This window comes from Brassica oleracea, chromosome C2, assembly GCF_000695525.1.
Source record: "Brassica oleracea var. oleracea cultivar TO1000 chromosome C2, BOL, whole genome shotgun sequence".
Taxonomy (NCBI): Eukaryota; Viridiplantae; Streptophyta; class Magnoliopsida; order Brassicales; family Brassicaceae; genus Brassica; species Brassica oleracea.
This window is the reverse complement of record NC_027749.1, coordinates 8,582,224-8,608,448: the sequence shown is the minus strand read 5'-3', so window position 1 is coordinate 8,608,448 and position 26,225 is coordinate 8,582,224. Positions and strand designations below refer to the sequence as shown.

Genomic DNA, 26,225 nt, shown 5'->3' with positions numbered 1-26,225 from the left:
GTGGGGGAGGCGCATTGAATCATGTAATGCGGGGCAGGAAACGGAACCAGTACAAACCAACCCCAACCAAACATAAGTGTATTTCTAAATCATTTGGTTGATGATCTTGAACAAATAGACTAATGTTTTTATTTAATTAACTTAATCTAAACCCATGTTTTTTAGTGTTAATTTCCCTATACATAAATCAAACCAAAAACCAATCCAGATTGAACCAAACTCAACATAACCAGCTGGTTAAGTTCAAAACCGAATTAATCAAACCGAGTCCGAAACCGAATCTGAAATTGAACCGAAATTCCCATATGTATGTGGAAAAAGAGAATCCATAAATTTGGTATTAAATAAAGGGGGACCCACAACAGTGCGAAGAAAGTCTTTTAAAATTCTCAGAAACCTTCCGATCTCGCTCCCTCTCTTCTCTCAGATCTCTCTCCCTTCGCATGGATCCCGCTTCTTCCAGAACTCAGCCCAACCAAATCGTCTCTTCCGGTACACTCTCCTCTCCGTTTCCCTTTTCTCTAATTCGCATCTCAATCAACAAAATCCCCAATTCCAAACCCTAGAGCTTTTTTTTTTATAGAGCCGTTGATTGCTCCCAAATGTTCGTTAACGAGATGTGTTGACTTTTCGCAGGGGAAAGAGCCGTCATGGCGGATAATGTCGGCGGCGGCCACCACCAGGTACTCCTTCCTCCTCCCTTTTTCGATTTTGATTTCTGTAAAGCCAAATCTCACCTTAGGTCTAATCCATTTGACCAGCAGGTTTCTCCCGGAGATGAAAGGATCGTCTCTTCTTCGTCTTCCTCCGTTGCTCCTCCTGATCCCTACTCTTATTACAACGTCCTTCAAAGCCCTACAAATCTCTATCATCCTTACGATTGGGATGCTGTACATTCTGGTAAAATACGCTCTCTTCTCTCTTCCTATGTAGAGAAATTTCAAGTGAATCAATGAGTGCTCAATTGCATTGTTGTTTTTTTCTTAGGTTATACACAAGGATTCAATAGTTGGGATGGGTATCCACAGTATGCTGCTACTACCCCTGAAGGCATGCATGTCCCACAGGTTAGGAATTAACTTATCCCTATTATACTGTTATCTCTCTTGCTCTTGCTACATAGTTCCTTTTTCGTTGTTTCTCAGGTTGTCTACGATGGGAATTCATCTTTTATGTACCACCAACCTGGTTTTGCTTTCAACCCTTACCCACCATCCATGATGATGGAGGGCCAAGTCCCATTCTCCCCAGCGTATTACCCGCAGTATGGTGCACCTTCACCTATGCATTTCACTCAGTCAGAAATTGGTGCTGACAATTCCCGTTATGACCCAACATCTGCTTATATGGTTCCTTTTGCGGGATATGGTGGAGGCAGTTTATCTGGTAATCAAGGGGGTAACGCTTTAGCATCCCCTATACCTTATCCTCAAACGATGGGCATACTTGGGCCTTACGACCATAATGCTTCTCAGGTTAAAACTCTCTTCTTTTTGCCTCTTGTGTTAAAATTTTATGGGCTTGATCTGCAAATCTTTTGTTTGCCTCTGTATCAACTAGCGCTTTTTGTGAGTTCATGTCTCTAGATACACACAAACACAATCTAGAAGAACCAATGATTTTTTTTCATATATAATTAAGTGGTCATATTCTGTTTTGGCGTTGAATCTTTAGTTTCTTTCTTCCATGTAATGGTTTCGGAGAATGAAAATCTCCTTAAATTAGTTTACAGTTCTATGGGCTTCTAACTTTTCTTTTGGCACTTTTCTATCAGCTACCGGTGCATGGGAGTGGGGTTGCTTCAAGTTCTTCTGTGGGAGGATATTATCATGTAGGATCTTACCAGACTCCAAATGCTGGTGGGTCATATTATGGAGCTGATAATTCAGTCAGGTCAGCCCCTGACATAGGTAAACGGCGAGAGTACAGTTCTGTACCTACCACAAATGATCTGTATGGCAATCGAGGACCAAGAGCATCCAGCAGGATAGAGAGCAAGAACAGCTCCAGACTTTCCTCTTCTGCTGGTAATTCAGCAAATGGTTCAAGTACAGCTGGACCAAATCCCAGTTTGTACAACAGTCCAGAATTTGTGACGGATTACAAGAATGCCAAATTCTTTATCGTCAAGTCATTTAGTGAAGACAATGTTCACAGAAGCATCAAGTATAATGTCTGGACCAGCACGCCGCATGGCAACAAAAAATTAGATACTGCTTATAGAGATGCTGAGAAGATGGGTGGAAAATGTCCAATCTTTCTGTTCTTTTCGGTATGGCTCATTCTCTCGATGTGAATAAGTTTCTTTTTAGAGCAATGATAAGACAACTCTTTGTTGCTTCAAGGATACATAGAGCTTAACCAGAGTTTGAATGTTACAGGTAAATGCAAGTGGACAATTCTGTGGGGTGTCGGAAATGGTCGGGCCTGTAGATTTTGAAAAGGACGCTGGTTACTGGCAGCAAGACAGGTGGAGTGGCCAGTTCCCAGTGAAGTGGCATATTTTGAAAGATGTACCGAATAACCGGTTTTCTCATATTCTTTTACAAAACAATGACAACAAGCCGGTAACGCACAGCCGAGACTCTCAGGAGGTGGGTACTTATGTCGTAACCTTGCATGTGTTGCTTTATGATCATTCATTTACCTACTGTGTGCCATTTATGATCTGCGTATGTTTGCAATTGCAATATTTTGTCTGGATAAGTCGTTTGTACTTTTGGGTATGATTGTTTCAATACTCTCTTGGGAACTAGACCGATTGGCATGTAAGGTTTGGTAGAAGAAACCTTTCACCTGTTATTAATATAGGTATCTAGAATGGGACATTACGCAAAACATTAACATAAAAGGGTAGGGTTATAGTGATAGGAAGAAGGATTTTGAGTGGAGTTAACACATGAACTGGGCATATTGCATTGCATTGCATTGCGTTTGTACTAACAGAAACTTAAAGTTTGTGGTGAAGTTAACTAATTGATTGATGAACTGTAACAGGTGAAGCTGCGTCAGGGGATTGAGATGCTGAGAATATTCAAAGAATATGAGGCACACACATCTATCCTGGATGATTTCAGCTACTATGATGAGAGAGAGAGGCAAAAGGTGGGAGAGGATGGTGGGAGGAAAGAAGACGGGGAAGAAGAGACCTCCTCTGCTGTGGAGCAGTTATCAGAGCGTCTTCAAGCTGTCACAGTAGAAGATGGAAAGGAAGGGGAAAAAGAAGACTTGAAAGAGAAGACTTGATATAACTGATTGATGCAGTAATATAAGTAGAAGCATTCTTTTTGGTAAACAAGGTGGAAGGGGTTCTCTGTTTCTTTTCTTCTTCTTTTTTTGGGTGGGGGTGTATACTGAAATGTCAAAAAAATTACAAATCCAATTCCTTGTAACTTTTGTAGCATTATGCTTTTTTCTAGGCCTGGGCATCCGGGTCTTCGGGTCGGGTTCGGGTGAGGTATTGTCGGGTCCGGGTCCTTCGGATCCTAGCAATTTAGACCCATATAGGTACCTATAACTTTTCGGGTCGGTTCCGGGTCGGGTCTTGTCGGGTTCGGGTGTGTTCAGATCTATAATTTCTATACCCATAAAATACCCAAAATTTTCGGGTATATTTCGGATCCGGGTCGGTTCGGGTATTTAGGACCCGAAATAGATCCGAAGTACCCGAACTGGACCCGAAAACTCTAAAAATACCCGAAGAACCGCAAAAATACCCAAAAACTTATCCAAAATCAGACCCGAAAACCCAAAACATACCCGAATTTTATCCGAATATCCAAATTATATTTTCTAAAAATCTAAAATTTCACCAAAAACCTACAATTATACCCGAAAATCCAAACCCGAAACTTTTAAAAAAAATCCGAAATACCAAAAATATACCCAATCACCCAAATATACCTAGTATATACAATTATTTGCGGGTACTTCGGGTACCCGAACGGGTCTCGGGTAGGACCCGGACCCGAACCGAGACCCGCGGGTCCAAAAAAAAAAAACCCAATAGGTAATTAGCATGGACCCGGACCCGAACCCAAACCTGTATTTTCGGGTCGGTTCCGGTTCGGGTCTTCGGATCCGGGTAAAATGCCCAGGCCTACTTTTTTCTATCATTGAACAGCTCAGGTGTTTTAGACTTTTGTAATCTGAATACAACCAAGGCAGGTAACGAACCAATTGAAACGACGACGTAACGTAGTATAACGTAGTGTTACAAACCGATTGTATCATGTCATTTTCGGGTCAAATCCTGATATACTTTGAGGTGGTATCAGGCCCGGCTTAAATACAAAGTGGACCTTGTGCTGAGTTGATTTTTGTAATCTTAGGTATATTATTGTAACTTCCACAATTAATACCCTAATATTTATATATTTTTGTAACTAAACAGGATCCTGATTTCTTAAAGAAAAATGAAGAAAGGAAGACTTAATTGCAAATGCACTGTGTGCACTGGCTCTAAGGCGGCACTCGATGGTATTGGTTAGAAGAATTCAACTAAGTTTGTAAGAATCCATTTCAAAACATAAGTAATAGATTCTGAAAGTTTCACAAGATTTGATGAGGATTTTAATGCATCTATCTAATTTTCTATTTTAGATTTTAAATGAATGCAAATAAATTTGATAAAATCAATTCTTTTAAATTCCATTAATCGTTTTGAATAAGAGTTGAACCTAGAATCGAGTATGAGCTAACACTAATATAGAGGACGGTTCTTTCTGTGAGATTCTGTGAGATATTTTGAAAGGTTTTATGAACTTTAATCATTGTACATAAAGAAAAGTCAAATAAATGTTTGACTAATGAACATACTAAAAAACAAATTATCTCTATCATATAAATAAAGTTACTTCAGAAGAAAGTCTATAAGAACTTGACTAACATATTCAACTATTTCTATATCTTTTTTTAGAACTAATTTTATACACGACAATTCTCTCAAATAATCTTTTTTAAATTTTTGTCACAAAAATAGACTTAAAAAAAGAAAATAATCATAATAGCCTTTTTTATTTTGAAAATTTCAATATTATTTTTTTATTTTTAAAAATTTGAAACCCTATCCCGAAAACTCTACCCTTTAATTCTAAACTCTAAGTCTTGATTAGTTAATCTACGATAAAAACACATTTATACCTTTTAATAAAATTTATTTTGGTCATTTTCTTCGTTAAAAACTATTTTTACGACAAAAACTTAAAAATAACATATAAATTTCTCTTTTATATATCTTTTATGTCAAGAACCACTAAAGCTAAGTACATAAAAATAAAAGAAAAGGAAAAAGTATTATCACAACTCTTTTTTTTATCATATCACGACTCATTCTGAATAAATTTGGGAAAGAAAATAATTTAATAATAAGTTTGTTCGATCATTGCAAGAGAAATTAAGACAGATAATATTCTTTCAAATCTCAGCTTTAAAGCATATAATTTGTTCTTTACATTATGTAGTAAAATATTCATTAAATTATTTTCAAATATAAATATCACAAAATTCACCAAAAATAAATAACATGTATATTGAGAAAATTATAAAATTATTAAATCGAATAACACTAGAATTTTTGAAAACTAAAATAAAAGATTTACAAATATGTAATCTAATAACAGAGGTAAATTGTAAAGAACTGATGAATTAGAAATTTGAATAGCACTGAAAATTAAATTTCTTTCATTTCAGTTCAATTTCTAGATTCAATACCCTCACCTTAATAGAAAAAAAAAGTTTATGTACACTTATTTAATCTCATATACCTTGTCTTTTCAGTGAATTAATAGAATTTCAATTTTACTCTCCACATTTTTGCTTCCAAATATAAAAATTTGAATTTTAAATTTCATATCTAGAATTTTAATTTTAATTTAATTGTCAGTATAACTTGGTATAATAGTGTCCGAATAATCACAGTTTATAGATATTTTATCAATTTTTGAATTAAAGCAAACAAAAAAAAAAGGAATTTTTAGTGGAGTATATAAGAAAAATATGTCTAGGGCTTAGAGCAATGGATCCGTCTTTTTCCCTTTGCACACGAAACGACGAGCAGCCAAAGACAATTCTGTAGTTCCTTCTTCTCCAATGGCGTCCTCTTCTCTTGTTCGAATCGCCGTTGTGGGAGACGTCGTACTGTGACTTCCTCTCTGTATCTCTCTCTCACCTTCCTTCTTCTTATAGTGTGGATTTACTTATCTTTTCTTCTTCTTCTGTTAAAAGCATGGCTTTTGGAAGCTAGATGAAGATCAGAAAGCTCTTCAGCTACTACAGGTTATTATCTCAATTCCTTCATCTTCACAAAAGCCTTTCCTTTTATACAATTTCACACCTCCTATTCTCTACTCTCACACAATCCCCTGTGATTTTGCAGCCGCAATTGGTGCTCTTCACAGGTAAAGGCTACTGTACCAAGAATTGATTTTTAATTCAAAGTTGTCTACTTCTCTCTTTTATACTACCTTATAAAACTGTCAGGTGATTTTGGTGAGGAGGATGTGCCACTTGTGCAGAGCGTCGCTGCTCTTCCTTTCCCTAAAGCTGTTATTTTGGGCAATCATGATGCTTGGCACACCCAGAAATTTCCAAAGTGTGTCTTAAACCCTTCTCTGCTTTACTTTCTTCTTGAATTGTTGGTCTTGCTCTTTGATTATTAACCGTGGGTTTCTCTTTTCAGGAAACAAAACGGTGTCCAAATGCAGCTTGATATGTGAGTTTTTACCACTCTTTACTTGTGCTTTTCTTCTTTTTTTACTCTCATGCTATATTTCACCCAGAAATTGCCAAAGCGTGTCTTTCATGAATTGTTGTTAGTCTTGTTCTTTGATTATTAATTGTGGGTTTCTATTTTTCAGGAAAGAAAACGGTGTTCAAATGCAACTTGATATGTGAGTTTTTGCCACTGTTTCCTTGTGGTTTATTACTCTCATGCTATAAACATACCTGTGATACCACTTACTGCGTTGAGGCTTTTGTGTCACCTGCGTAATCTGCTTTCTCCTCCAGTTTCTGGGGATAATACATACACTGCTGCTCTCTTTTCTTTGTTATTGTTTACCAGGTTTGGTTATTTAATGAGCATCCTGTCCAAACGCAAAGTCGATGTTATGCTTTCTCGTGATAACTGTCTTGTAGTTCGAATATGTTTAACTCATTGGTTTAATATATGGAGGAGACAGTACTCGTTGTGAGACCCATCGCTAGTTATAGAGAAATGGTTTGTTGGTTTGTTTATACGACTTCCTTTAAAACAACTTATCGTTTTTCTGTTTCCCGCTGCAACCAACAACAGCCTTGGTGATGAGCACGTAGGATATCAACGCATGGACTTCCCCTCACTGAAGCTCAGTGTTGTTGGTGGTCGCCCCTTTTCACATGGCGGAGATAAACTGCATCGTGATAAACTGCTTTTAAAGAGGTTAGCGTTTATCTTCCATTGCGGACATGCATCTTCATGTGTGTTCTATATACAAATATTTATTTATCCAAAATAGATATTGTTTTTCTTGGAAGCAAATATTTGTATGTACAGTTGATAGCTTTTTTTTTCTTTTTGTGAGTGTGGTGGTGATAACTGTGAAGGTACAAGTCTTATCTCGTTGACACTTTTATCTCTTTCTAGGTATGGAGTTCGTAATATGAATGCCAGTGCTGGGACTATTTGTCGAGCTGCACTTGGAACACCTGAAGATCATGTGGTTATAGTTCTTGCGCATAACGGACCAACAGGTGCATCAGCTTTCTGAGTGGTCTAGTCTTTGGCCAGTCAGGTTGAACATATAAGGATTAACTAGTGGTTCTTTATGTCTTGCAGGTCTTGGTTCTCAGGCAGAGGATATATGTGGAAGAGACTGGTCTGCCGAAGGCGGTGACCAAGGTGATCCAGGTAATGTAAGCTGCCATCTTTTTCGATTCTTCAGAATCCCTACCCTGGAGTGCTGATTATGGTTGGTTTGGTGACAGATCTGGAGCAGGCATTACGCCAGTTGAAGGAGACAACGGAACTGTCTGTTCCTTTAGTTGTGTTTGGACACATGCATAAGGAGCTTGGAGGTGGGAAAGGAAACCGAAAAATGGTTGTGGAAGATAGTGACAACAAGGTTCTTTATGTGAACGGTGCAATAGTCCCCAGGGTTATAGAGATAAAAGAAACACCGGTTGGAACAGCGGAATCCGAGAGTGGTGGCACAGTAAGAGCTTTTACGTTGGTGGAGATTTTAGATGGAAAGATCAAGAAAGTAGTTGAAAGTTGGGTACAAGTAACCGGAAGTGTGGCCAAGATTGTGGAGGAAATGACATTGTTCGAGGATGTAACTTGATCTAACAAGGGTACTTGTGTTGTTTGCTAAACAATTATGCGACCTTTAATTCATCAATGATCAGTTTAGTTTACATATAGAACTATGTAAATACTCCTGACATTTGAGGTTTTCTGTATGTAGAATCGGTTCTACAAGTTGTTTTCTTCCATTTAAGTAATCAACTGGTCCCTGATCCGCGCGCCATCGCGGTTATGAATTTTCGGTTTTTGATTATTTAATTTATTAAATGATCTATTTGTAATATTTGATCATGTTCACTAAATAAATATTTTTTTGCATCTTAAACTATCTATTTTTTGACGAATATGCGATATCATATAAAAATTAAGTATATACAGTTAATTAGAAAATTGTAAAAACATAATTTTTTCTTTCGTGTGCGATATCATATAAACAATGATCCGCCCAGTTAACAGAAATCATGATTAACATTTTAAATTATAATTATCCTAAAATATGATTAGTTTTGATGTAAACGAAAACTAAAATTATGTCAAAAATAATTATATTCAATGATAATAACAATTTAAATTGATCTTTTTAAAAATATATATATATATATATATATAAATATTGTTAGAAAGAAATATTCATTCATCTTTCAGATATAAAATGAAAATATTATAAATAAAAGCCATAAATTTAGCAAACGACAAATGAGTTATATTATGCTAAAATTTTGTTTAAATTTATACTACCAATAGGAGCAAATACCATATAATTTTTTTAAAAACATATTCATTCTTAAATATTTTTTGAATAAATAATAATTTTTAAATTTAATCAATTGAAAAATAATACCCATACGATTATGTGGGTTAAAATCTAGTTTTATTGATGCATGTTATATATTAGTGCTGCAAGTTTTAGATAACATTTTAATGATGCACGTTTTGAAAAATCTCCATTATTAAAATTATGCACGTAAAGATGACTTATGAGTTTTTTTTCTTGATTAAATGACATTACGTCCAAATTCATTTAAAGATATTTCATTAATGTAATTAAAAAGACAAGAAATAAAATAGGTAATTTAAATTCATTTAAGGATATTTTATTAATGTAACTGAAAAAGACAAACAAAAAAATAGAAAGTTTAATTAATGAAGTAAGAACATTTTCAAATGGGTACTTCTCTTTTAATAATATAGATGAAAATAGCAGAGGAATGTTTAAGAAACTCAGAGACTAAGGAAGAGGAAAAGTTGGCGCACTTAGTAGTCAAGAGCCAGAGGCTGACATGTCTTGAAGGAGCTGCTGTTTCAGTCAATGTTTTGCTTCCTGAGTGTGTTGTGTATGTCTCTCCCTGGCTGTTTGGATACTTAAATTAGTTCATTGATGATTATCTTGTGTAATGAGTAATGGAAACGAATCATTTCAAGTTTGGCACAGGGTTAATTTGAATTCTTTTCAGACATGTTTGAGAGAAAGGGGATGGTGAGGTCAAAACAGAAGAGAATGCAAGTGCTTGGAGGTGCAAACGCTGCATTAGTACATTGTTCTACAAGTTCACAAATACAGATTTTTATTTTAAAGCAATTTTGATAGATAACAGTACCACCAAATGTATTAAAGACAGTGCTCTAGCTCCCACGGTATGTGGTGAAAGAAAATGGTGAAAGCAACAGGGGGACGTGGAAATGCTCCAATTTCTGAGACTCTGTGACCTCAAATGCAATTGAAACATATGGGAAGAAGCCTCCTGGGCAATACTTTCCAGTGTTGAAGCTTATTCTATACGTCCCTGGGTTCAAAGACTCGACCAAATCCATCAGTTGCCCGCTACGCCCATCTTTATCAGTAGCTGAAGTTCCCACCATGGACCAGTCCCCACGACCTCCATGACCAAAGGAAGGACTCGTAGTACCATTCCACACCTCCAAGTGAACTTCAACACCTGCAGCTGGAGCACCACGTGAGACGTCTAAGACGTGAGTCGTGATGGGTGGCCTGCTTCTCTTGGGAGCTTCTGCAACATTCAAATGCCCTCCTATGATTCTCAGACGATCTTCTAAAGCAAGCAAGAGAGTAGAGAAAAGATCACAGATAACACAAGCATTCCAAAAGATACATACTTTATTATCAAACCGGCTTCTACTAGATTCAAGCCCCCTCACAAGCAAAAGATTTGGTAAAATCAACGAAGTACCTTGAGGTTTAGTCGACTCAGTTTGCGAAACAACTTTAGCCTTTTCGGAGAAGAGCTTTGCCATCCGGAGCTCTGTGATTTTCATTTGCTCCTTAGCAGCAATCTCGAGCTCAACTATCGGTCTGTTTGCATACCTTCCCTGTAAAAAAAAGAAGCGGTTTAAGGAAACATGTAACTCTGTAGAGTGCATTCCTTAACTATAAAAAGACAATACACAAGAGACCAAAGATACAAAACATGCAATATACGTGAAGTAAAGTTACAAATCAAGAGATGTTGAAGATCACTGTATTTCATATACTAAAAAGTTTTATCTTGAAAGTCTTGACTAGTTAACAGAATCATCAATCATATTTCTAAAGATGGTCTCAGCTATTTGTTTGATCTTCTTCACATAAATGTAAACAACCATAACAACTCCAAGAATCTGATTATCAAAACTTCTTTATAGTTTGGTCTAAGAAGCTGACCTTTAACTCGGCGAGCATCTCGGCGTGAGTCCTGCCGGAAGCGCAAATAATGAAGATAAAGCCAAACTTTTGTCTGTACAGTACATTCCACTCTGCAAGCTCCTAAGAAAGCGAAGACAGTTCATCATCAGAAAGAAGTAAACTTTTACGAGATAATGTGGAGATCCGATCCAATCCGATCACCTCCAAGGCAGAAGCAGAGGTTGTGGCAAAGGCCCTGGACTGCTCCGTTACGCTCCGGCGAGCGAAATCGGAGTTGCTAGAAGGCGAAGGAGACTTGCCAATCTGAGGATGCGCAGCGAAGGCTTCAAGCCAAGCCGCAACGTTGACTTGGTTGAACCAGATGTCTCTTGCGGACTCGATCGCTGCTTCTAAAGAGTTAAAGGGAGAACCTTTCACCATCAGCTTCGCGAAATCAGAGCTTCCGCAGCAAACCTTCCAGTCGCCTTCCCTGATCTCCATCGCCATTTTTTTCTTTCTTTCACTGATCGTTATGTCGGGTAATGAAATTCTGCTAAACTGGGCCTCGTTCTGTAATAAAAATCTAATGAGCGGGCTTTACTTCTGTTGGCTAATGCAATGTAAGATGTTAAAAGGTTAATTCCAATTTTGACATTTTCCGTGGCGTTTTTTCCTATATAAACTTTGATATTGTGCTGATTTCACCGTAAACTAACATTTATTTTAAACAATCGCGGATTTTTGTTTTCATTTATTTTTATATAAATATTTTTTTTCAATTCTAAATTGGTATATATTATAATATATATGTGTCTATCAATTTTTAAAACATAATAAATTTACTGTATATTTTTCTCATTGAATAGAATGTTTCAAACTTTCACATGTATTTGTATATTCTTCTATATATATTTTTTCGGATTATTATTTCATTATTAAAATCAAAACTATATATATTAAGATTAGTAAAATATTGTTTTATTGTCATATTCAAAGATATTGTACCATTTCACAAATTTAGAAAGTTTTTTAAAAACTAAAATTTTCGCTTCATAGATTTATATTATCGAGTAAATAATTAAACATTTAGTTTTTGTTTAATTTTTAAAATAAACTATATAGTTTAAAATTTCTTTTCATTGTTTTAAGGTAGTAAAAATTAATCAATCTTAGATTATATGATTTTTGTTATTTAAAAAAAAAATCTTTATAATTTTAAAAGTTAACATCGACAAATATTTTAATATTTAGCATATAGATGTACAATATTACAACATTATATTATATATGTTTAATTTATACTATCTATAAATCCAATAGATCATTTATTGTTTAAATCCAATTATTGATAGCCCAATAAAAATATATTGTAGACCCAAAATTTAAATGATAAAATTAGATATTAAATGTAACATGACTTTCTAGGAATATGTCCATTAGGTCCATTTTTAAAAAAATCACACATGAATCAATGTTGTAACTTATGTTTTAATATATAAGATATGAGCCCGTTGCGTTGCAACAGGTTTTGTTTGATGTTTTCATTTAATAAAACCCATACAATAATAAATCATTTTATTATAGTTTTATGATTATTTTTGCATATGTTGTTTGAGATTTATTTTATAATTAAAATTTATTTTCACACATAAGTTCAAGTTAATATTTGTATTTTATAATCATGGTGTATAGATGAATTGTTATAAACTTTGTACTTATGATTAGAGAAAATATTATACCTAAACGTTTAAATTAAACACAACCCGAAATAAGAAATTAAATGAAAAGTAAAAAAAAATGAAAGTCAAATACATCAATCGAGTCAATGGCAACATTATACATGTTCTTATGTACTAATTTAATGTTTTATTAAATAAGTCTTTAAAACTTTATTTTGCTAGAATTTTTTTTAAAAAGGAAAACATTCTATTTTATAAATATCTTTTTTATTTAAAATAAAAAAAATAAAAAAACTAATATTAAATACTCTTTTACAATTTTGTTTAATATTTTAGAAAATGAAAAATTACTGTCATATAACCTATTACAATTATCTTCTCTTTAGAATTTCAGAAAAAAATATATTGCTATCAAATAATTATTTGTATTTATTAATAAATAATTTTAGAATTGCTATTTTAGCAATTTGTATCAATACTAATTTTAAACTTCTTTTGTTAATTAAAATTTTTTTTGTATCATGTTCATCATCAAATACTCTCTTAAATATATTTTTACAATTCTCTTTTGGTTATGACATAAAAATATGATACAAATTTCTTTTGTTTAGAATTTTTTTTATAAAAAAAAAACAACTATCAAATATTCTTTTACAGTTTTTTAGGATTTTAGAAAAGAAAATTAATATTACATAATCTTTTACAATTATATTTTGTCTAGGATTTAGTAAAATAAAATTTCTATCAAATAATTATTTCTTGTTAATATTAACTATTTTTAAAAGTTGTCATTTTCAAAATTCGTTTTTTCAATATTTCACTAATATTTTTACCATTTTTTTGTTAATTTAATAATTGTTACTATCATGTTTATCATTAATTTTTAAGTAAAAATTACTATTAAATAAAATTTTACATTTGGTTTAGATTTTTTATAAATTATAATTGGTTAAGATTAGTTTTTTTTTTGGTTAATTGGTTAAGATTCGTTTTTGTTTAAAAATCTCTTTTGTTTAGAATTTTAGGAAAATGATAAGTTATTTCCACATAATGACATTTTTTATTGACACATTCACAATCTAATTTTTATATCATGTGAAATGTTTGAAGTTAATTTTGGTTTATATTTTCTTAGCACAAAATTATTAAAAAGTAAAGTGAGTTAATTATAAAAAATATAAGATTACTTTTATATTTTTATTTTATTTAGACTTTTAAAAAGGAAAGTAATTATTTTACAATTAGTTTTTCTTTTAGATTTTTATACAACTATTTTATTTTTAATAGAAACAAATTCTGTTTAATTATTTATATACTTTTTCTTATACATACAAACATATATTCATCATATTCACACATACTCATGTACGACAACAACATCAAAATTAAAAGTTATGTTAACATCATAAGATGTAATAAGAATAATAAAAATGTGAGTTGTATCAAGAAATTAAAAAAAAATACTCAGGTAATATTTTTTATGTAAATCCTATTGTGTTTTGTAAAAATAATATGTGGAACTTTAAACATAAATATAGATGTGAAATTTTTCAAGCTATTTTTGGTCATAATTTTTAACATACAATTTTCTATTTAAAAAGGAAGGTTAGTTACTTATAAGAAAATAATAAGAGTAATTTTACAATTTTCTTTTAATTAGGCTTTTAAAAAGAGTAATATTATTTATTTTAAAGTTATTTTTCTTCATGTTTTTTATCAGATAATTTATTGTACCTGTAGGATTTTACAATTCTTTTTTGTTTAACTTTTTTTCTTAAAAGTTAATATTTATCTTTTATAATTCTCAATTTGTAGTATCTTTTAAAAGAAACATTATAATAAAAGAATAATAATCATGATAATTAACAACATAGAAGAACCAAACTTTATATAAAAATAATAATAATAATAATAATAAGCCTATTAATTAATTTTTATGAAAAATATTTTAATTATTTTAGTATATATATTTTTGATTATGAGATAGTTTAACACATATTTTAAACATATAACAAACATATGTTAATCAGAAATTTTGAAGAACCAAGCTAGATATAATCTTTTATAATTATATTTTTTTATTAAAATTTTAGAAAATAAAAATTATATTAAATAAATTGTTTTCAAATTTATTTTCTTAGGATTTTCAAAAAGGAAAATTTCTAAAACAATTACTACTAAATATTTTTTTGAAAATTGTTTTTACTATTATATAATTTTTAAAAGATTGTTTTTTCTAAATTCGTTTTTATTATCTTATTATATATATATATATATATTTTTTTTTTTTTATCATTATATATTTAAACACATGTCACAATATTAGAAGGAAAATTACTATCAAATAATCTTTTGTAATTATCTTTTGATTAAGATTTTAAAAAAGGAAAATTACTATTGAATAATATTTTTAATTAATTTTTAATAAAATTTGTTTTTGTTAATGTCTTAGTATATATATTTTTAATTATGAGATATATTAACAGATGTCACAATTTTAAATATATAATTATCATTTGTCGCGATCATGTTAATTAGCAATTTTAAAGAACCAAACTTTATATAATAAGATAAATTATTTGAACTATTAAATAACACTAAAACCAACTTTTACCAAAATAATAGTGGCAAACCATTATATATATATATATATATATATATATTATTTGAGTACTCAATAACACTATAAAAAAATTAATAACAAAAATACGCTACTAACTATAAATATCAAAAATCCCAAAATATATCCAAAAATCAAAACTATATCTGAAACTCTAAAAATATAAAAACTATGAAACACAAAAAAATTAATACATAAAACATCTAATATATATAATTTTTTATTATTATTTGGATATAAGATAAAATTTTGGTAAGGAATCAAAACAATAACGATATACAAAATAAAAAAAAAATTACATGACCTGGTTCACATATGGATATTTTACTAGACAAATACATGAAAAATCATATGTATTACTTATTTTGATGTCATATTATATTTTAAAATATATGGGTTTTTATTTTCTTAAGTTTTCTTATATATTTGGGGTTTGAGTATGTTTATCATTTAATAAATTTATTTTTTGGTTATTTGAACATATATATATATTTTTTTGGGTATTTATAAATTTCACGAAATTTTGAGTATATTTTTGAGTATATTTTTGAATTTTAATTATTTTTGGTTTTTCTGATTTTAAATTTCTTTGTACAATTTTTTTAATTTTCTAGTAAAATATAGAGAAAATACATATGGCACTTGACTCACGAAAAATTATGCAGATAACTTTTGACGCATCAAATATTAAACACCTGCCCTCTAAAACTCAATACATAATAGCCATGTTTGTTTAATAATCGCCGTGTCCGGCGGCTGCGACAAAAAAATATACTATGACGGCGACAAAAGTTACAGTGGCAAGAGGCAAGGTAGCAGCTAATAGATTGCCGTAGACAAAGAAAATTAGGCGCCAATGCCGCTGATTTATTTCGCGTCCGTTTTGTTCACTGTTTGTTGCCGTAGCGGCTGAAAATTAGTTAATCGTGCTTCACCATTGCTGTGTATTGTCGTCATTAAAGGCTTAATTTTCTGACGCTACAGCTGTGTCACCGATGATGAAACGAACTTGGTTAATATGGTTGACCAGCATCTTTTGGTCAAAACTGATTTTGGATTATAGTTGGAATACTTTATTTGAAATGAATATTAATTTGGGATGGAATCAGCACGAAAATAAACTCATCGTGTAAGAAAAATCACAAAAGAAATTATTGAGGTAGGAATTAATCATTCTCTAGATTTCCGTGAAAAAATCAAAATCGTATGAACTCGAAAACCTGAATCCATGAGAGGTACTAAAATATCTGAAGGTATTTAGTAGGATAGTATAAAATGCATTCAAACCCGAACGGTAACTAATAATCTAGAAATACATCCGAAAAATCTAAATTAATATCTAAAATAAATATTCAGAAACTAAATAACAAGGTCGTCTGCATAATTCTATATTTATTTTTTATATTATATATAAAAGTGCCTAAACACAAAATAAATTAGAAATGTATATCTGATCCAAAGCATTCCTAATTAAACTGACTCCTCCAACGTATTATTTTTCACTCCTCCAATATATATAAAATATAGAATTAGTCTCAAATAGTTTCAAAACATGTTTTTGTTTCCAAACTGGCAAACAAGGATCTAAATGTCAAATGACAAGTATATGTTTTCTATGAATATATTAAATAAATAAGTAAGTAACACTTATATTTTGACAATTTTTTTCAAAACTTTTTCAATTTTTTAAGGAAACCGTTTTTCTTGAAAAGAGTAGAAACATCTCCTAAATGTGTGTGATATCTTTCTGAATTTGACTTATATGCATACTTAATAAAAATATTACTGAATAAATATAATATCTTATTAATATTTAGGAAGATATTGATAAATATGGATAATATCTCCATAAAAGATATTATACATATTCTGGAATATCTTCCTATATATATATATCATAAAAATAATTCCAGGATTTTGAAAAATAAAAACTTTTGAAAAAAATATTTTTCCAACTAAATTTATCTATTCATATAATGTGAAATTACATAAACTACTAGGCATGAGTATTCGGGGTCCAAATCAGGTTTTGGTTTTATCCATACGGGTTTTGATTTTTCGGGTTTATCAAAATCAACCCCATTCGGGTTATATAAAAGTTCGGTTTGGGAGCGGTTCGGGTTCTATCGGGTTCGGGTCGGGGTTAGTAAATCATCAAATAACCGGTATAACCCATTGTACTTTCGGGTTCGGATCCCAATTAGTTCTTCGGTTTAAAAATACCTGATTTGTACATATTTTGTAACTAAAAACATAAATGAAATCGGTTCTTTGGATTTAAAATACATGATTTGTATATATTTTAATAGCCAAAACATAAGTAAAATCGATTCAAAAATAAGAAAAAACATCAAACGTGATCATTCAAAATCAAGCGAAAGATAAACATAGTTAGTGATAGAAAGAAAACCAGATAAATGAAATCATAAAACAAAAACTAAGTTCTCATGAAATGAGAGACATAATTCAATGAAAACAAAACCAAAATCTAAAAACTTTAGGCTTCAACCGCCACATTCCACCATCAACCTTCATGTAATAGATAATTATTTTAGAAGTTCAATTATATCTTAAAGTATTTTGGATACATATTAAGAATTAAGATCATATTTGGTAGAAGTTATTTTTGTGATTTTAAATGTTTCGGGTTCTATCGGATATCCATTTAGGTCCGGGTTCGGTTCGGATAATACCGATAACCCAAAATACCAAAAAACAGGATCCAATCGGTATTTATGTCGGGTTCAGATCGGTTCGGATTCATTTTTATCGGATTGGATTCGGTTCGGATTTTCGGGTTCGGTTTATTTGCCCAGCCTTATAAACTACAAACAATAACAAAAATAAAATGAATTTTATAATTAATACGAAGGAACAACAACACATTTGACGATAGTTTTTCATTAAAGACTATATGTGTTATCTGAGCTTCAAATAAGTTAACTAAATCAGTTTTCTTCTGTTTGTTCACTCTCGATCTCTTATGATTTCCACGTTTGGTTATTATCCATAAAATGAAACTCCAAATCTTATATCGCAACATAATTATTATAAACACCAATTTCAGATTTAAATATATTTTCCAAAAAGAATCCAATATTTGGTTCTTTTGAAAGGATAATAAATTGAATTTGCTAATTTTCGACGATTATGAAGACATCACTCACTATACAACGAAAGAACTGCACCTTCGATTTTCTACCATTGTCTCTTCCATGGCTATTCACAATCACATGGTTTCATTTAGTAGTTCTGTTTTGCTCATATTCCTCTACCATATATGTTGTATCCAATGAGCATTTATAGATTCTTCCTTCTGTGATGCTAGTAATCTTATTCTTTTGGCCATTAAACTCTCACCGTCAAACATTAGTTGCTAAAAATAACAAGTTGCCTTCAGTTCAAAATGATCTTCTCCAACGAATTTTAAAAAATATTTATTTATTTGTATATATTAAATAAATAATTAATTCAAATTATAAATGAATATATATAGTTGTCATTCATCCAACTAATAAAGTATATTTTGGTCAACCTGATCTTTTAAATCTATTTAGAGGGAAATAATTTAAAATGAACTATTTAAGAGATTTGTTGCTCTAAAATGAAACATGACCCGGAGACACGTACGTACATGAATGTCTTTTTACTGGGCCTTTTATAAAACCGGCCCATTATATCAGTCCTCCTTAGTCCTCTCCTATTACTTCATCTTCTTCCCGTTGTCAATTTGCTATTTATACAGAGCATAGATCACCCTCTTGTTTAGGGGTTTTTTTTGTCTTCTACTTGTGGCGGGAACAACAAAGCATAGGCGGAAATGGCGAAAGACGACGAGGAGATGCGAGAAGAGATCGAGGAGCGACTGATCAGCGAAGAGTACAGGATCTGGAAGAAGAACACTCCTTTCCTCTACGATCTCGTCATCGCCCACCTCCTCGAGTGGCCTTCCCTTACTGTCGAATGGCTCCCCGACCGCGAGGAGCCGTCCGGGAAAGACTACTCCGTCCAGAAGATGATTCTCGGCACCCACACCCACGTGAACGAGTCCAATTACCTGATGCTGGCTCAGGTTCAGCTTCCCCTTGACGACGCCGAGTACGACGATGAGAGGGCCGAGTTTGGTGGGTTTGGCTCCGCCACCGGAAAGGTACAATTTTTATTTTTCTCATGTCCAAAGTTTTAGGGTTTCAGTGAATTGAATGAACAGAACGTTTGAATTTAGGGTTTCGGTGAATTGAACGAACAAAAGTTTTGAGTTTATGAAATTGAATGAACTAAACATTTGAATTTAGGGGTTTCAGTGAATTGAATGAACAAAACATTTGAATTTAGGGGTTTCCGTGAGTTGAATGAAAAAAATATATTGAATTTAGGGTTTCATTGAGTCGAATCATGAAAAAGTTGGCTACTTTGCGCAGGTGCAAGTTATTCAGAAAATAAATCACGAAGGGGAGCTGAACCGAGCTCGCTACATGCCTCAGAACCCTTTCATGATTGCTACCAAGACGGTTAATGCGGAGGTGTATGTGTTTGATTACAGCAAGCACCCTTCTAAGCCAGCGCTTGATGGTGCTTGCAACCCTGATCTGAGGCTCAGAGGTCACAGCTCTGAAGGGTATGGCCTGTCTTGGAGTACGCTCAAGCAGGGTCATTTGCTCAGCGGCTCTGATGACGCTCAGATCTGCTTGTGGGATATTAACGCCACTCCTAAGAACAAGACTCTTGACGCTCACCAGATCTTTAAGGTACGCTTTGAGTCATGTCTCCCTCTTGACTATTGCTTTACATGATTTAGAAGAAATATATTCAATGTGAGAATGTTGATTATTTCCGTGTTTCCGTGTTGATTATTTAAGGCTCATGAAGGCGCAGTGGAAGATGTTGCATGGCATCTGAGACATGAATACCTGTTTGGATCCGTTGGAGATGATCAGTATTTTTTTATATGGGATCTGCGTTCTCCATCTGCCAGTAGACCAGTACAGTCTGTGGCTGCTCACTCCATGGAGGTGCGTTTTGTTTTTATACACAGATTAAACTCTGAGCCTAAGGCTATAGTATGCTTGGTCCATCTTAGTGATCTCTTTCTTACGTAAACACAAAATGAACCATATAATCGTATTGCCTCGTTTGTGTTTGCTGATTCTTGCGTTGTTTGAAATGCCTCAGGTTAACTGCTTAGCCTTCAATCCACTTAATGAGTGGATTGTGGCGACAGGGTCAACTGATAAGACTGTTAAATTATTCGATCTGCGGAGGTTAAGCAATGCTCTTCACTCATTTGATGGCCATAAGTGAGAACATTTTACTTTTTGAGACATATTATCTGTTACAAATAACTATTTAGCGCACAATTACTAACCTAATATTTGTTTAAATCTCCAGAGAGGAGGTTTTCCAAGTTGGTTGGAGCCCGAAAAACGAGACTATCTTAGCCTCATGTTGCTTCGGTAGAAGACTTATGGTTTGGGATGTTAACAGGTTTGTGCACTAGACTTTGTTGTTTGGTTACTGAATGTTCTTGTTTACTTACTCACGGAGAAACAATATTTGATGTGTGTGAGGGTGTCTTTATGACAGGATTGATGAGGAGCAGACAGCAGAGGCTGCGGAGGACGGCCCACCAGAGCTGCTGTTTACACATGGTGGTTACGCCGCCAAAATTTCAGATTTCTCATGGAACCCTTGTGACGATTGGGTAATTTCCAGTGTATCTGAGGACAACATACTCCAAATATGGCAAATGACTGAGACCATATATCATGATGAGGATGATGCTCCAGGGGAAGAACCATTAAGAGGTTCCTAGCTTATTGTTAGGTTCCTGTCTTGTTTGATACATCTCTTCTTTTGATCTGCTCCCGTATTTATTGTAATACATCTCTTCCTTTGAGCTGCTCCCGTATTTAGTGTAAGTTATGTAAAACTAGACATGAGATTTCCTTGTGACATGTTGGTTAAAAGAATTGTTTGTTGCGATATCATTAAGAACTGGCAACCAAAACTAAAACGCCCAAGTTAGTTCCTAGATTTGGCGGGATAAGAAAGATATTACAAGTTTGGATTGAAGTCTCCAACATCAGCCTCAACAGAGGTAGGCCTATACAGAGGGATGCTTGTCACAATGGTCTTATTATTAAAGGCTTCAACGCCACTGGATAATTATAACTAGCCATGAAAAAATCTGAATTACTAGCAGAAAAAATATTCAAAACTTTAATAAATATAGTAATGAATAGCTTTATTGATTATGTTTTTTTTGAATGAATGTAAAATTATTGTTCAATCAAACTGCACTACGTTTAATGCTTTTGGTTTCTTTAACTATAAAGAATCAAAGAATTAGAGACTAAATGATCTTTGTCACTTTTCTTGTGCTGCAAACCAAGCCATCAAACCCCCTTCAAGATGCTTGTGCCCTTTTCCTTTGACTGAGAGTAGTTTCAGCCTAATGGTTTTGTCAATGAACTTAATCAAATAAGCCACATCACGTGGTTGTTCACCATGCCTACGCGAATTCTTCTCCCTCCATATTGTGTGCACTGTTAGGTTTCTCTCACAACTCGGTGTTTTTAAGATTGTACTACTTGATCTCGTGCAGCTGCAAGAGAGGTTTGGATCCAAAATTGAGGTTAGCCTTCCCGTGGATATTTTGGCATATTTGAAAACACGAAATCATCTCCAAAGCTTTTGAAGAAGCATCAGTATGGCTGACGTTAGATTCTCATGAGTCCATCAAACCAACATGTTCGAATGTGAATGTTGTTAAGTTAGATGGACTTCCAACCTAAAATCAATGGTATAAGAGTCCGATCCAAATAGTCTAACCCGATCCACATCGATCTGGCCCAAAGTTGGTCCATCGATTTTTGCCCGAACATTCCGAGATTGACGTTCAAAGAGCCACATCTCGAAGGAGTGTATTAGACACAAAGTGTTCCACATCGGTAGTTGAAAGGAATCCTAAGCAATATATAAGATAGATGTGCCACTCCTCTTATCACCAATTACTTTAGGTTGGAAACCATCTAGCTTAACAAATATTGCTCCTCCCAAGATATGGAGAGAGCCTCTAGTGGGCTTTGTGAAATGCAATGTTTGTTTCTCGTGCCTACTTGGTTTGATGTAAAACGATCCGGTTACATCTGCTTGCAGTCAAAGCAAGAGGTCACACCTACTTGGAGAGAAGTCTGCGTCCTTGGTTTGGCACGAGAGATGATCCAACACCCTCGTAATGGCTGTATAGAATCTTTTATTTTTATAGCCTTATGAGTACATAAATAAAAACAGAAGCACAAAATGTAACACAGTTTTTGCTTGAATATAATTTTACATTCATTAAAAAAAAAAATGTTTGTTTCTCGTGGTCTTCTATCTCGTAGTCCTTTTTGTGAACCAATAAATTCCAAATCTGCAATTTGGCAACTTCCATGGACCGGTCATGTTGTAAAATTATACTTGATGTATATATCGTCTTCCGGATTATTTATTTCACCATTTATTTCAGATGCAAAACCTTATGTTGGTTTTAAAGGGTGATGATCCTTTTTGGATTATAAGTGATGTTGATGCTTATGGGTTTTCCGCTAATATTAAGGGATTCATGGCATGAGGGCATATCAGAACATATGAAATTTCCACCATTGTTGCATCAATTTGGAGATGTTGGCATTTTTATTGCAAAGTTTAGGTTGGAATTTGAGGATATTGAGAATTTAAGAGAAGTAGAAAAAGATATAGTAGTTGCACTGGAGTTAGGTTGTACGGTCTGGAATCGCTATAAAATCTTAAGATATGGTAAATACTCTTGTAAATCAGTTATGGAAACAGTGGAGTTTTGGTGATGATGTCGCATCACTCTTTGTAGTGGCATCAATGATGCTTTGGTTATGCACTTATCCGCAGTGTTAACATAGTCATTAGTGTTATTTTAGGAAGATTACAATGAGACAATATCTTAAAGGAATCTTGGTACAGAATATTTGGCAGCAACGTGTCTATTTTCTGGAATTTCATTTGGAAATATCTACGTTGAAGATTTGGTTTGTCAAAATAAAGTTCGGCTTGATGTTGCATACAAATCATATTAGAAAAAGAAGAAATACGAAGTTAGACGATAACATATCATATAACCTGTTAGCATATAAGACTATTTTTCCAAAAACGTAGTTAAAATTATTTATGCTGTATTTTCTTCATTTAAAGCATATATATCGGGCCTGAACTAGTAATTTGTTTATCAAGTAATTGTGATAATATTTGTTTTTGTAATTACGAGTTGAAATTAAAGAAGATTTGTTTGTAGGCCGTAAATTATATATCGGGCCTGAACTAGTAACCAAAGGCCCAAACCTTCTCAAGGAGACCACCCTTAAACGAGTTTGGATGAGTTTCTAACACAACCGTCTTCTCAATCGAACGTTTCTTCCTCTCCACTCCAGAAACTCCGTTAGATCTCTCTCAGACAATGGCCGCGGCGATGGTTCTCGACCCTAAACCATCTCCGTCCCTAATAGATCTCTCCACGCCCGACGAGGAAGATCCCTACTCCCGTCTCAAATCCCTCGAACGCCAGCTCGAATTCACCGACATCCAAGAGGAATACGTGAAGGACGAGCAGAAGAATCTCAAACGCGAGCTCCTACGCGCCCAAGAAGAAGTCAAACGAATCCAATCCGTGCCCCTCGTGATCGGGCAGTTCATGGAGATGGTCGATCAGAACAACGGCATCGTCGGGTCCACCACCGGGTCCAATTACTACGTCAGGATTCTCAGCACCATCAACAGAGAAGACCTGAAGCCTTCTGCCTCCGTGGCACTTCACCGCCACTCGAACGCCCTCGTCGATGTGTTGCCGCCTGAGGCTGATTCTAGTATCTCGCTTCTTAGCCAATCTGAGAAGCCTGACGTCTCCTATAATGTAAAGTTTCCTCTTTTAAGAATCTTTAGGGTTTTGGGTTGTTGAAAGGTGTTTGCTTTTTGTAGGATATTGGAGGGTGTGATATTCAGAAGCAGGAGATTCGTGAGGCTGTTGAGTTGCCGTTGACTCATCACGAGCTTTATAAGCAGATTGGTATTGATCCTCCACGTGGTGTGTTGCTCTATGGGCCTCCTGGTACTGGGAAGACTATGTTGGCTAAGGCTGTTGCTAACCATACAACCGCTGCTTTCATTAGGGTTGTTGGCTCTGAGTTTGTGCAGAAGTATCTCGGCGAGGTAAGCTTTTGAAAATTGTTTGAGGTTTTAGTGAGTGTGTTCTGTTTGATGTCTGACTTGCTTGCCCTTCGATTGCAGGGACCTCGTATGGTTCGTGATGTCTTCCGTCTTGCCAAGGAAAATGCTCCAGCTATTATCTTTATTGATGAGGTTGATGCAATTGCTACTGCTAGGTTCGATGCTCAAACCGGAGCTGATAGGGAAGTTCAGCGTATTCTCATGGAATTACTTAATCAGGTGTGAACAGTGAACAAATAAGCGTATCATGATATTCTCTTAAGAGTTTATTTTAGATTTTATGCTGTAGACTGATGGAGTCTAGAAAAGAACTGTCTTGTCGTATTCTTATAAGTGGCATGATGCCTGACTTTTAGATTGAGTTGTGTTCTAAACATGTCTTGTTAAATTCGATGTAGATGGATGGGTTTGACCAGACCGTGAATGTCAAGGTCATAATGGCAACCAACAGGGCAGATACTCTTGATCCTGCTCTCTTACGTCCTGGGAGACTTGATCGTAAGATTGAGTTCCCCCTTCCTGATAGACGTCAAAAGAGGCTTGTTTTCCAGGTAAGATAAACTACCACAAGTAATTGAATGTTGAATTAACTTGTGAAATAAATATGAAAACCAAAAGTTATGGTAAAGAATATGTTTACTGTTCTTTCTCTCTCTCTCTCATTAAATACAACACATATATGTTTGTCACAGTTTATGTCTTATTGACTGTTCTTCCTTGTGTAGGTATGCACCGCCAAAATGAACCTCAGCGATGAGGTTGACTTGGAAGACTATGTTTCACGGCCTGATAAAATTAGCGCTGCTGAGGTTAGTTTGCTAACTTATATTCTATGCTTCCCACTAGAGTTACTTTTCAGATGTATATGTAGCCTCCATAGTTTCTAGATCATCACCTAATAAGAGCTGTTTTGAGCATTATGTATGGATGTTAGCTGAGTTATCTAGTCTTTGTACATTAATTCCCTGAATTGAATTATTTAGAATCTAATTTTGAAAGTAAGATAGTTTGGTTTACCTAATCTGGCGGTAATGTACATGGGAACTGACCCTAGAAGGATTGAATGAAAGATGAGTATTGTGCAGCCAAAGATGATAGATATTAGATAAAACATTAATTCAATATTGTGTTGAACAATGCAGATAGCAGCAATCTGCCAGGAAGCTGGAATGCATGCAGTGCGTAAGAACAGATACGTGATATTGCCCAAGGACTTCGAGAAGGGTTACCGCTCAAACGTGAAGAAGCCAGACACGGACTTTGAGTTCTACAAGTGACGGAGAAAGCTGAGAATGGGAATCAGAGTATGCGTGTTGTTAAAATTCCTTTGTTTATTTAATGGACATGGATACGCAGTTTAATGTATGAACTTCGTTGCATCTCTAGTGTATGAAGCTCAAATTCACTACTGTTTGTGTTTAGCCTCTCAGCTTTTACAGTTCAATTTATAAGAAAACAGTGGCAGTTCAATATATGAACTAAGTTGCGTCTCTAATTCGTTGAGCTCTCTCAGTGGATGATGTCTGAGAACTAGCAAAAGCATAGTACCAGAGGAAGCACCCGGTAATAAAAATGTGTGTGTGTTTTTTTTTTCTGATTAAAGAGAGCGCAGCTGGGTTTATCGTGTGTTGGGATTTGGTAGATGATGACATAACTAGTTTCACTTTGACATGGTATCCATAATCAAGAATGATGCAACTGGAGAGAAAATAGTGACAAGAGTAGTTGGACAGGTCAGGACTATTATTACAATCACCAAATGATTACTTTACGAATATAAAAATC

At 33.9% G+C, this 26,225-nt stretch overlaps 5 protein-coding genes across 11 annotated transcripts; 4 read left to right on the top strand and 1 right to left on the bottom strand.

The window, feature by feature from the left end:
- The first annotated feature begins 375 nt into the window (after window positions 1-375).
- LOC106322432 lies at window positions 376-3,418 on the top strand. Of its 2 annotated transcripts, none has more exons than XM_013760440.1 (8): window positions 376-492; window positions 637-683; window positions 765-900; window positions 988-1,067; window positions 1,146-1,475; window positions 1,775-2,272; window positions 2,382-2,594; window positions 2,998-3,418. In XM_013760440.1, exons 1-8 carry the CDS (start codon window positions 444-446, stop codon window positions 3,244-3,246), a joined length of 1,602 nt encoding a protein of 533 aa, XP_013615894.1. In that variant the 5' UTR covers window positions 376-443; the 3' UTR covers window positions 3,247-3,418. The 2 variants fall into 2 exon arrangements, with proteins under 2 accessions (XP_013615894.1, XP_013615893.1); XM_013760439.1 differs by having other exon boundaries at window positions 399-492; window positions 762-900.
- Window positions 3,419-6,029: 2,611 nt separating this feature from the next.
- On the top strand, window positions 6,030-8,458 carry LOC106324710. Of its 4 annotated transcripts, none has more exons than XM_013762678.1 (10): window positions 6,030-6,123; window positions 6,226-6,276; window positions 6,377-6,398; window positions 6,481-6,592; window positions 6,680-6,712; window positions 6,858-6,890; window positions 7,295-7,420; window positions 7,625-7,731; window positions 7,817-7,888; window positions 7,966-8,458. In XM_013762678.1, exons 1-10 carry the CDS (start codon window positions 6,091-6,093, stop codon window positions 8,319-8,321), a joined length of 945 nt encoding a protein of 314 aa, XP_013618132.1. In that variant the 5' UTR covers window positions 6,030-6,090; the 3' UTR covers window positions 8,322-8,458. The 4 variants fall into 4 exon arrangements, with proteins under 4 accessions (XP_013618132.1, XP_013618135.1, XP_013618134.1 ...); XM_013762681.1 differs by having other exon boundaries at window positions 6,030-6,135; XM_013762680.1 differs by having other exon boundaries at window positions 6,035-6,140.
- Window positions 8,459-9,770: 1,312 nt separating this feature from the next.
- LOC106322806 (uric acid degradation bifunctional protein TTL) lies at window positions 9,771-11,455 on the bottom strand. Of its 3 annotated transcripts, none has more exons than XM_013760944.1 (4): window positions 11,127-11,455; window positions 10,944-11,045; window positions 10,474-10,612; window positions 9,771-10,335 (listed from the first exon to the last, which is right to left on the bottom strand). In XM_013760944.1, the coding sequence occupies exons 1-4, from the start codon at window positions 11,409-11,411 to the stop codon at window positions 9,908-9,910; spliced, it is 954 nt and encodes a 317-aa protein (XP_013616398.1). In that variant the 5' UTR covers window positions 11,412-11,455; the 3' UTR covers window positions 9,771-9,907. The 3 variants fall into 3 exon arrangements, with proteins under 3 accessions (XP_013616398.1, XP_013616399.1, XP_013616400.1); XM_013760945.1 differs by having other exon boundaries at window positions 9,771-10,332; XM_013760946.1 differs by having other exon boundaries at window positions 9,771-10,293.
- A 7,509-nt stretch (window positions 11,456-18,964) lies between these two features.
- Window positions 18,965-21,190, top strand: LOC106324775 (histone-binding protein MSI1-like). The gene is made up of 6 exons (XM_013762757.1): window positions 18,965-19,353; window positions 19,625-19,951; window positions 20,063-20,215; window positions 20,376-20,500; window positions 20,592-20,687; window positions 20,787-21,190. The coding sequence occupies exons 1-6, from the start codon at window positions 19,024-19,026 to the stop codon at window positions 21,013-21,015; spliced, it is 1,260 nt and encodes a 419-aa protein (XP_013618211.1). The 5' UTR covers window positions 18,965-19,023; the 3' UTR covers window positions 21,016-21,190.
- Window positions 21,191-23,590: 2,400 nt separating this feature from the next.
- Window positions 23,591-25,914, top strand: LOC106327908 (26S protease regulatory subunit 6B homolog). The gene is made up of 6 exons (XM_013766219.1): window positions 23,591-24,126; window positions 24,192-24,422; window positions 24,501-24,659; window positions 24,839-24,991; window positions 25,166-25,249; window positions 25,583-25,914. Exons 1-6 carry the CDS (start codon window positions 23,674-23,676, stop codon window positions 25,715-25,717), a joined length of 1,215 nt encoding a protein of 404 aa, XP_013621673.1. The 5' UTR covers window positions 23,591-23,673; the 3' UTR covers window positions 25,718-25,914.
- The last annotated feature ends 311 nt before the right edge of the window (window positions 25,915-26,225 follow it).

Coding starts and splice junctions, on each gene's coding strand:
- LOC106327908 (XM_013766219.1), top strand. CDS start 23,674: ATGGCCGCGGCGATGGTTCTCGACCCTAAACCATCTCCGTCCCTAATA. Junction 24,127..24,191: donor AGCCTGACGTCTCCTATAAT/GTAAAGTTTCCT, acceptor TGCTTTTTGTAG/GATATTGGAGGGTGTGATAT. Junction 24,992..25,165: donor AAAAGAGGCTTGTTTTCCAG/GTAAGATAAACT, acceptor TTCCTTGTGTAG/GTATGCACCGCCAAAATGAA.
- LOC106324710 (XM_013762681.1), top strand. CDS start 6,091: ATGGCGTCCTCTTCTCTTGTTCGAATCGCCGTTGTGGGAGACGTC. Junction 6,136..6,225: donor TCGCCGTTGTGGGAGACGTC/GTACTGTGACTT, acceptor TTCTGTTAAAAG/CATGGCTTTTGGAAGCTAGA. Junction 6,399..6,480: donor GCAATTGGTGCTCTTCACAG/GTAAAGGCTACT, acceptor TAAAACTGTCAG/GTGATTTTGGTGAGGAGGAT.
- LOC106324775 (XM_013762757.1), top strand. CDS start 19,024: ATGGCGAAAGACGACGAGGAGATGCGAGAAGAGATCGAGGAGCGACTG. Junction 20,216..20,375: donor TGGCTGCTCACTCCATGGAG/GTGCGTTTTGTT, acceptor GAAATGCCTCAG/GTTAACTGCTTAGCCTTCAA. Junction 20,501..20,591: donor CACTCATTTGATGGCCATAA/GTGAGAACATTT, acceptor TTAAATCTCCAG/AGAGGAGGTTTTCCAAGTTG.
- LOC106322432 (XM_013760439.1), top strand. CDS start 444: ATGGATCCCGCTTCTTCCAGAACTCAGCCCAACCAAATCGTCTCTTCC. Junction 901..987: donor TTGGGATGCTGTACATTCTG/GTAAAATACGCT, acceptor TTTTTTTCTTAG/GTTATACACAAGGATTCAAT. Junction 2,273..2,381: donor CAATCTTTCTGTTCTTTTCG/GTATGGCTCATT, acceptor TGAATGTTACAG/GTAAATGCAAGTGGACAATT.
- LOC106322806 (XM_013760944.1), bottom strand. CDS start 11,411: ATGGCGATGGAGATCAGGGAAGGCGACTGGAAGGTTTGCTGCGGAAGC. Junction 10,613..10,943: donor AGATGCTCGCCGAGTTAAAG/GTCAGCTTCTTA, acceptor TTTTTTTTACAG/GGAAGGTATGCAAACAGACC. Junction 10,336..10,473: donor TGAGTCGACTAAACCTCAAG/GTACTTCGTTGA, acceptor TGCTTGCTTTAG/AAGATCGTCTGAGAATCATA.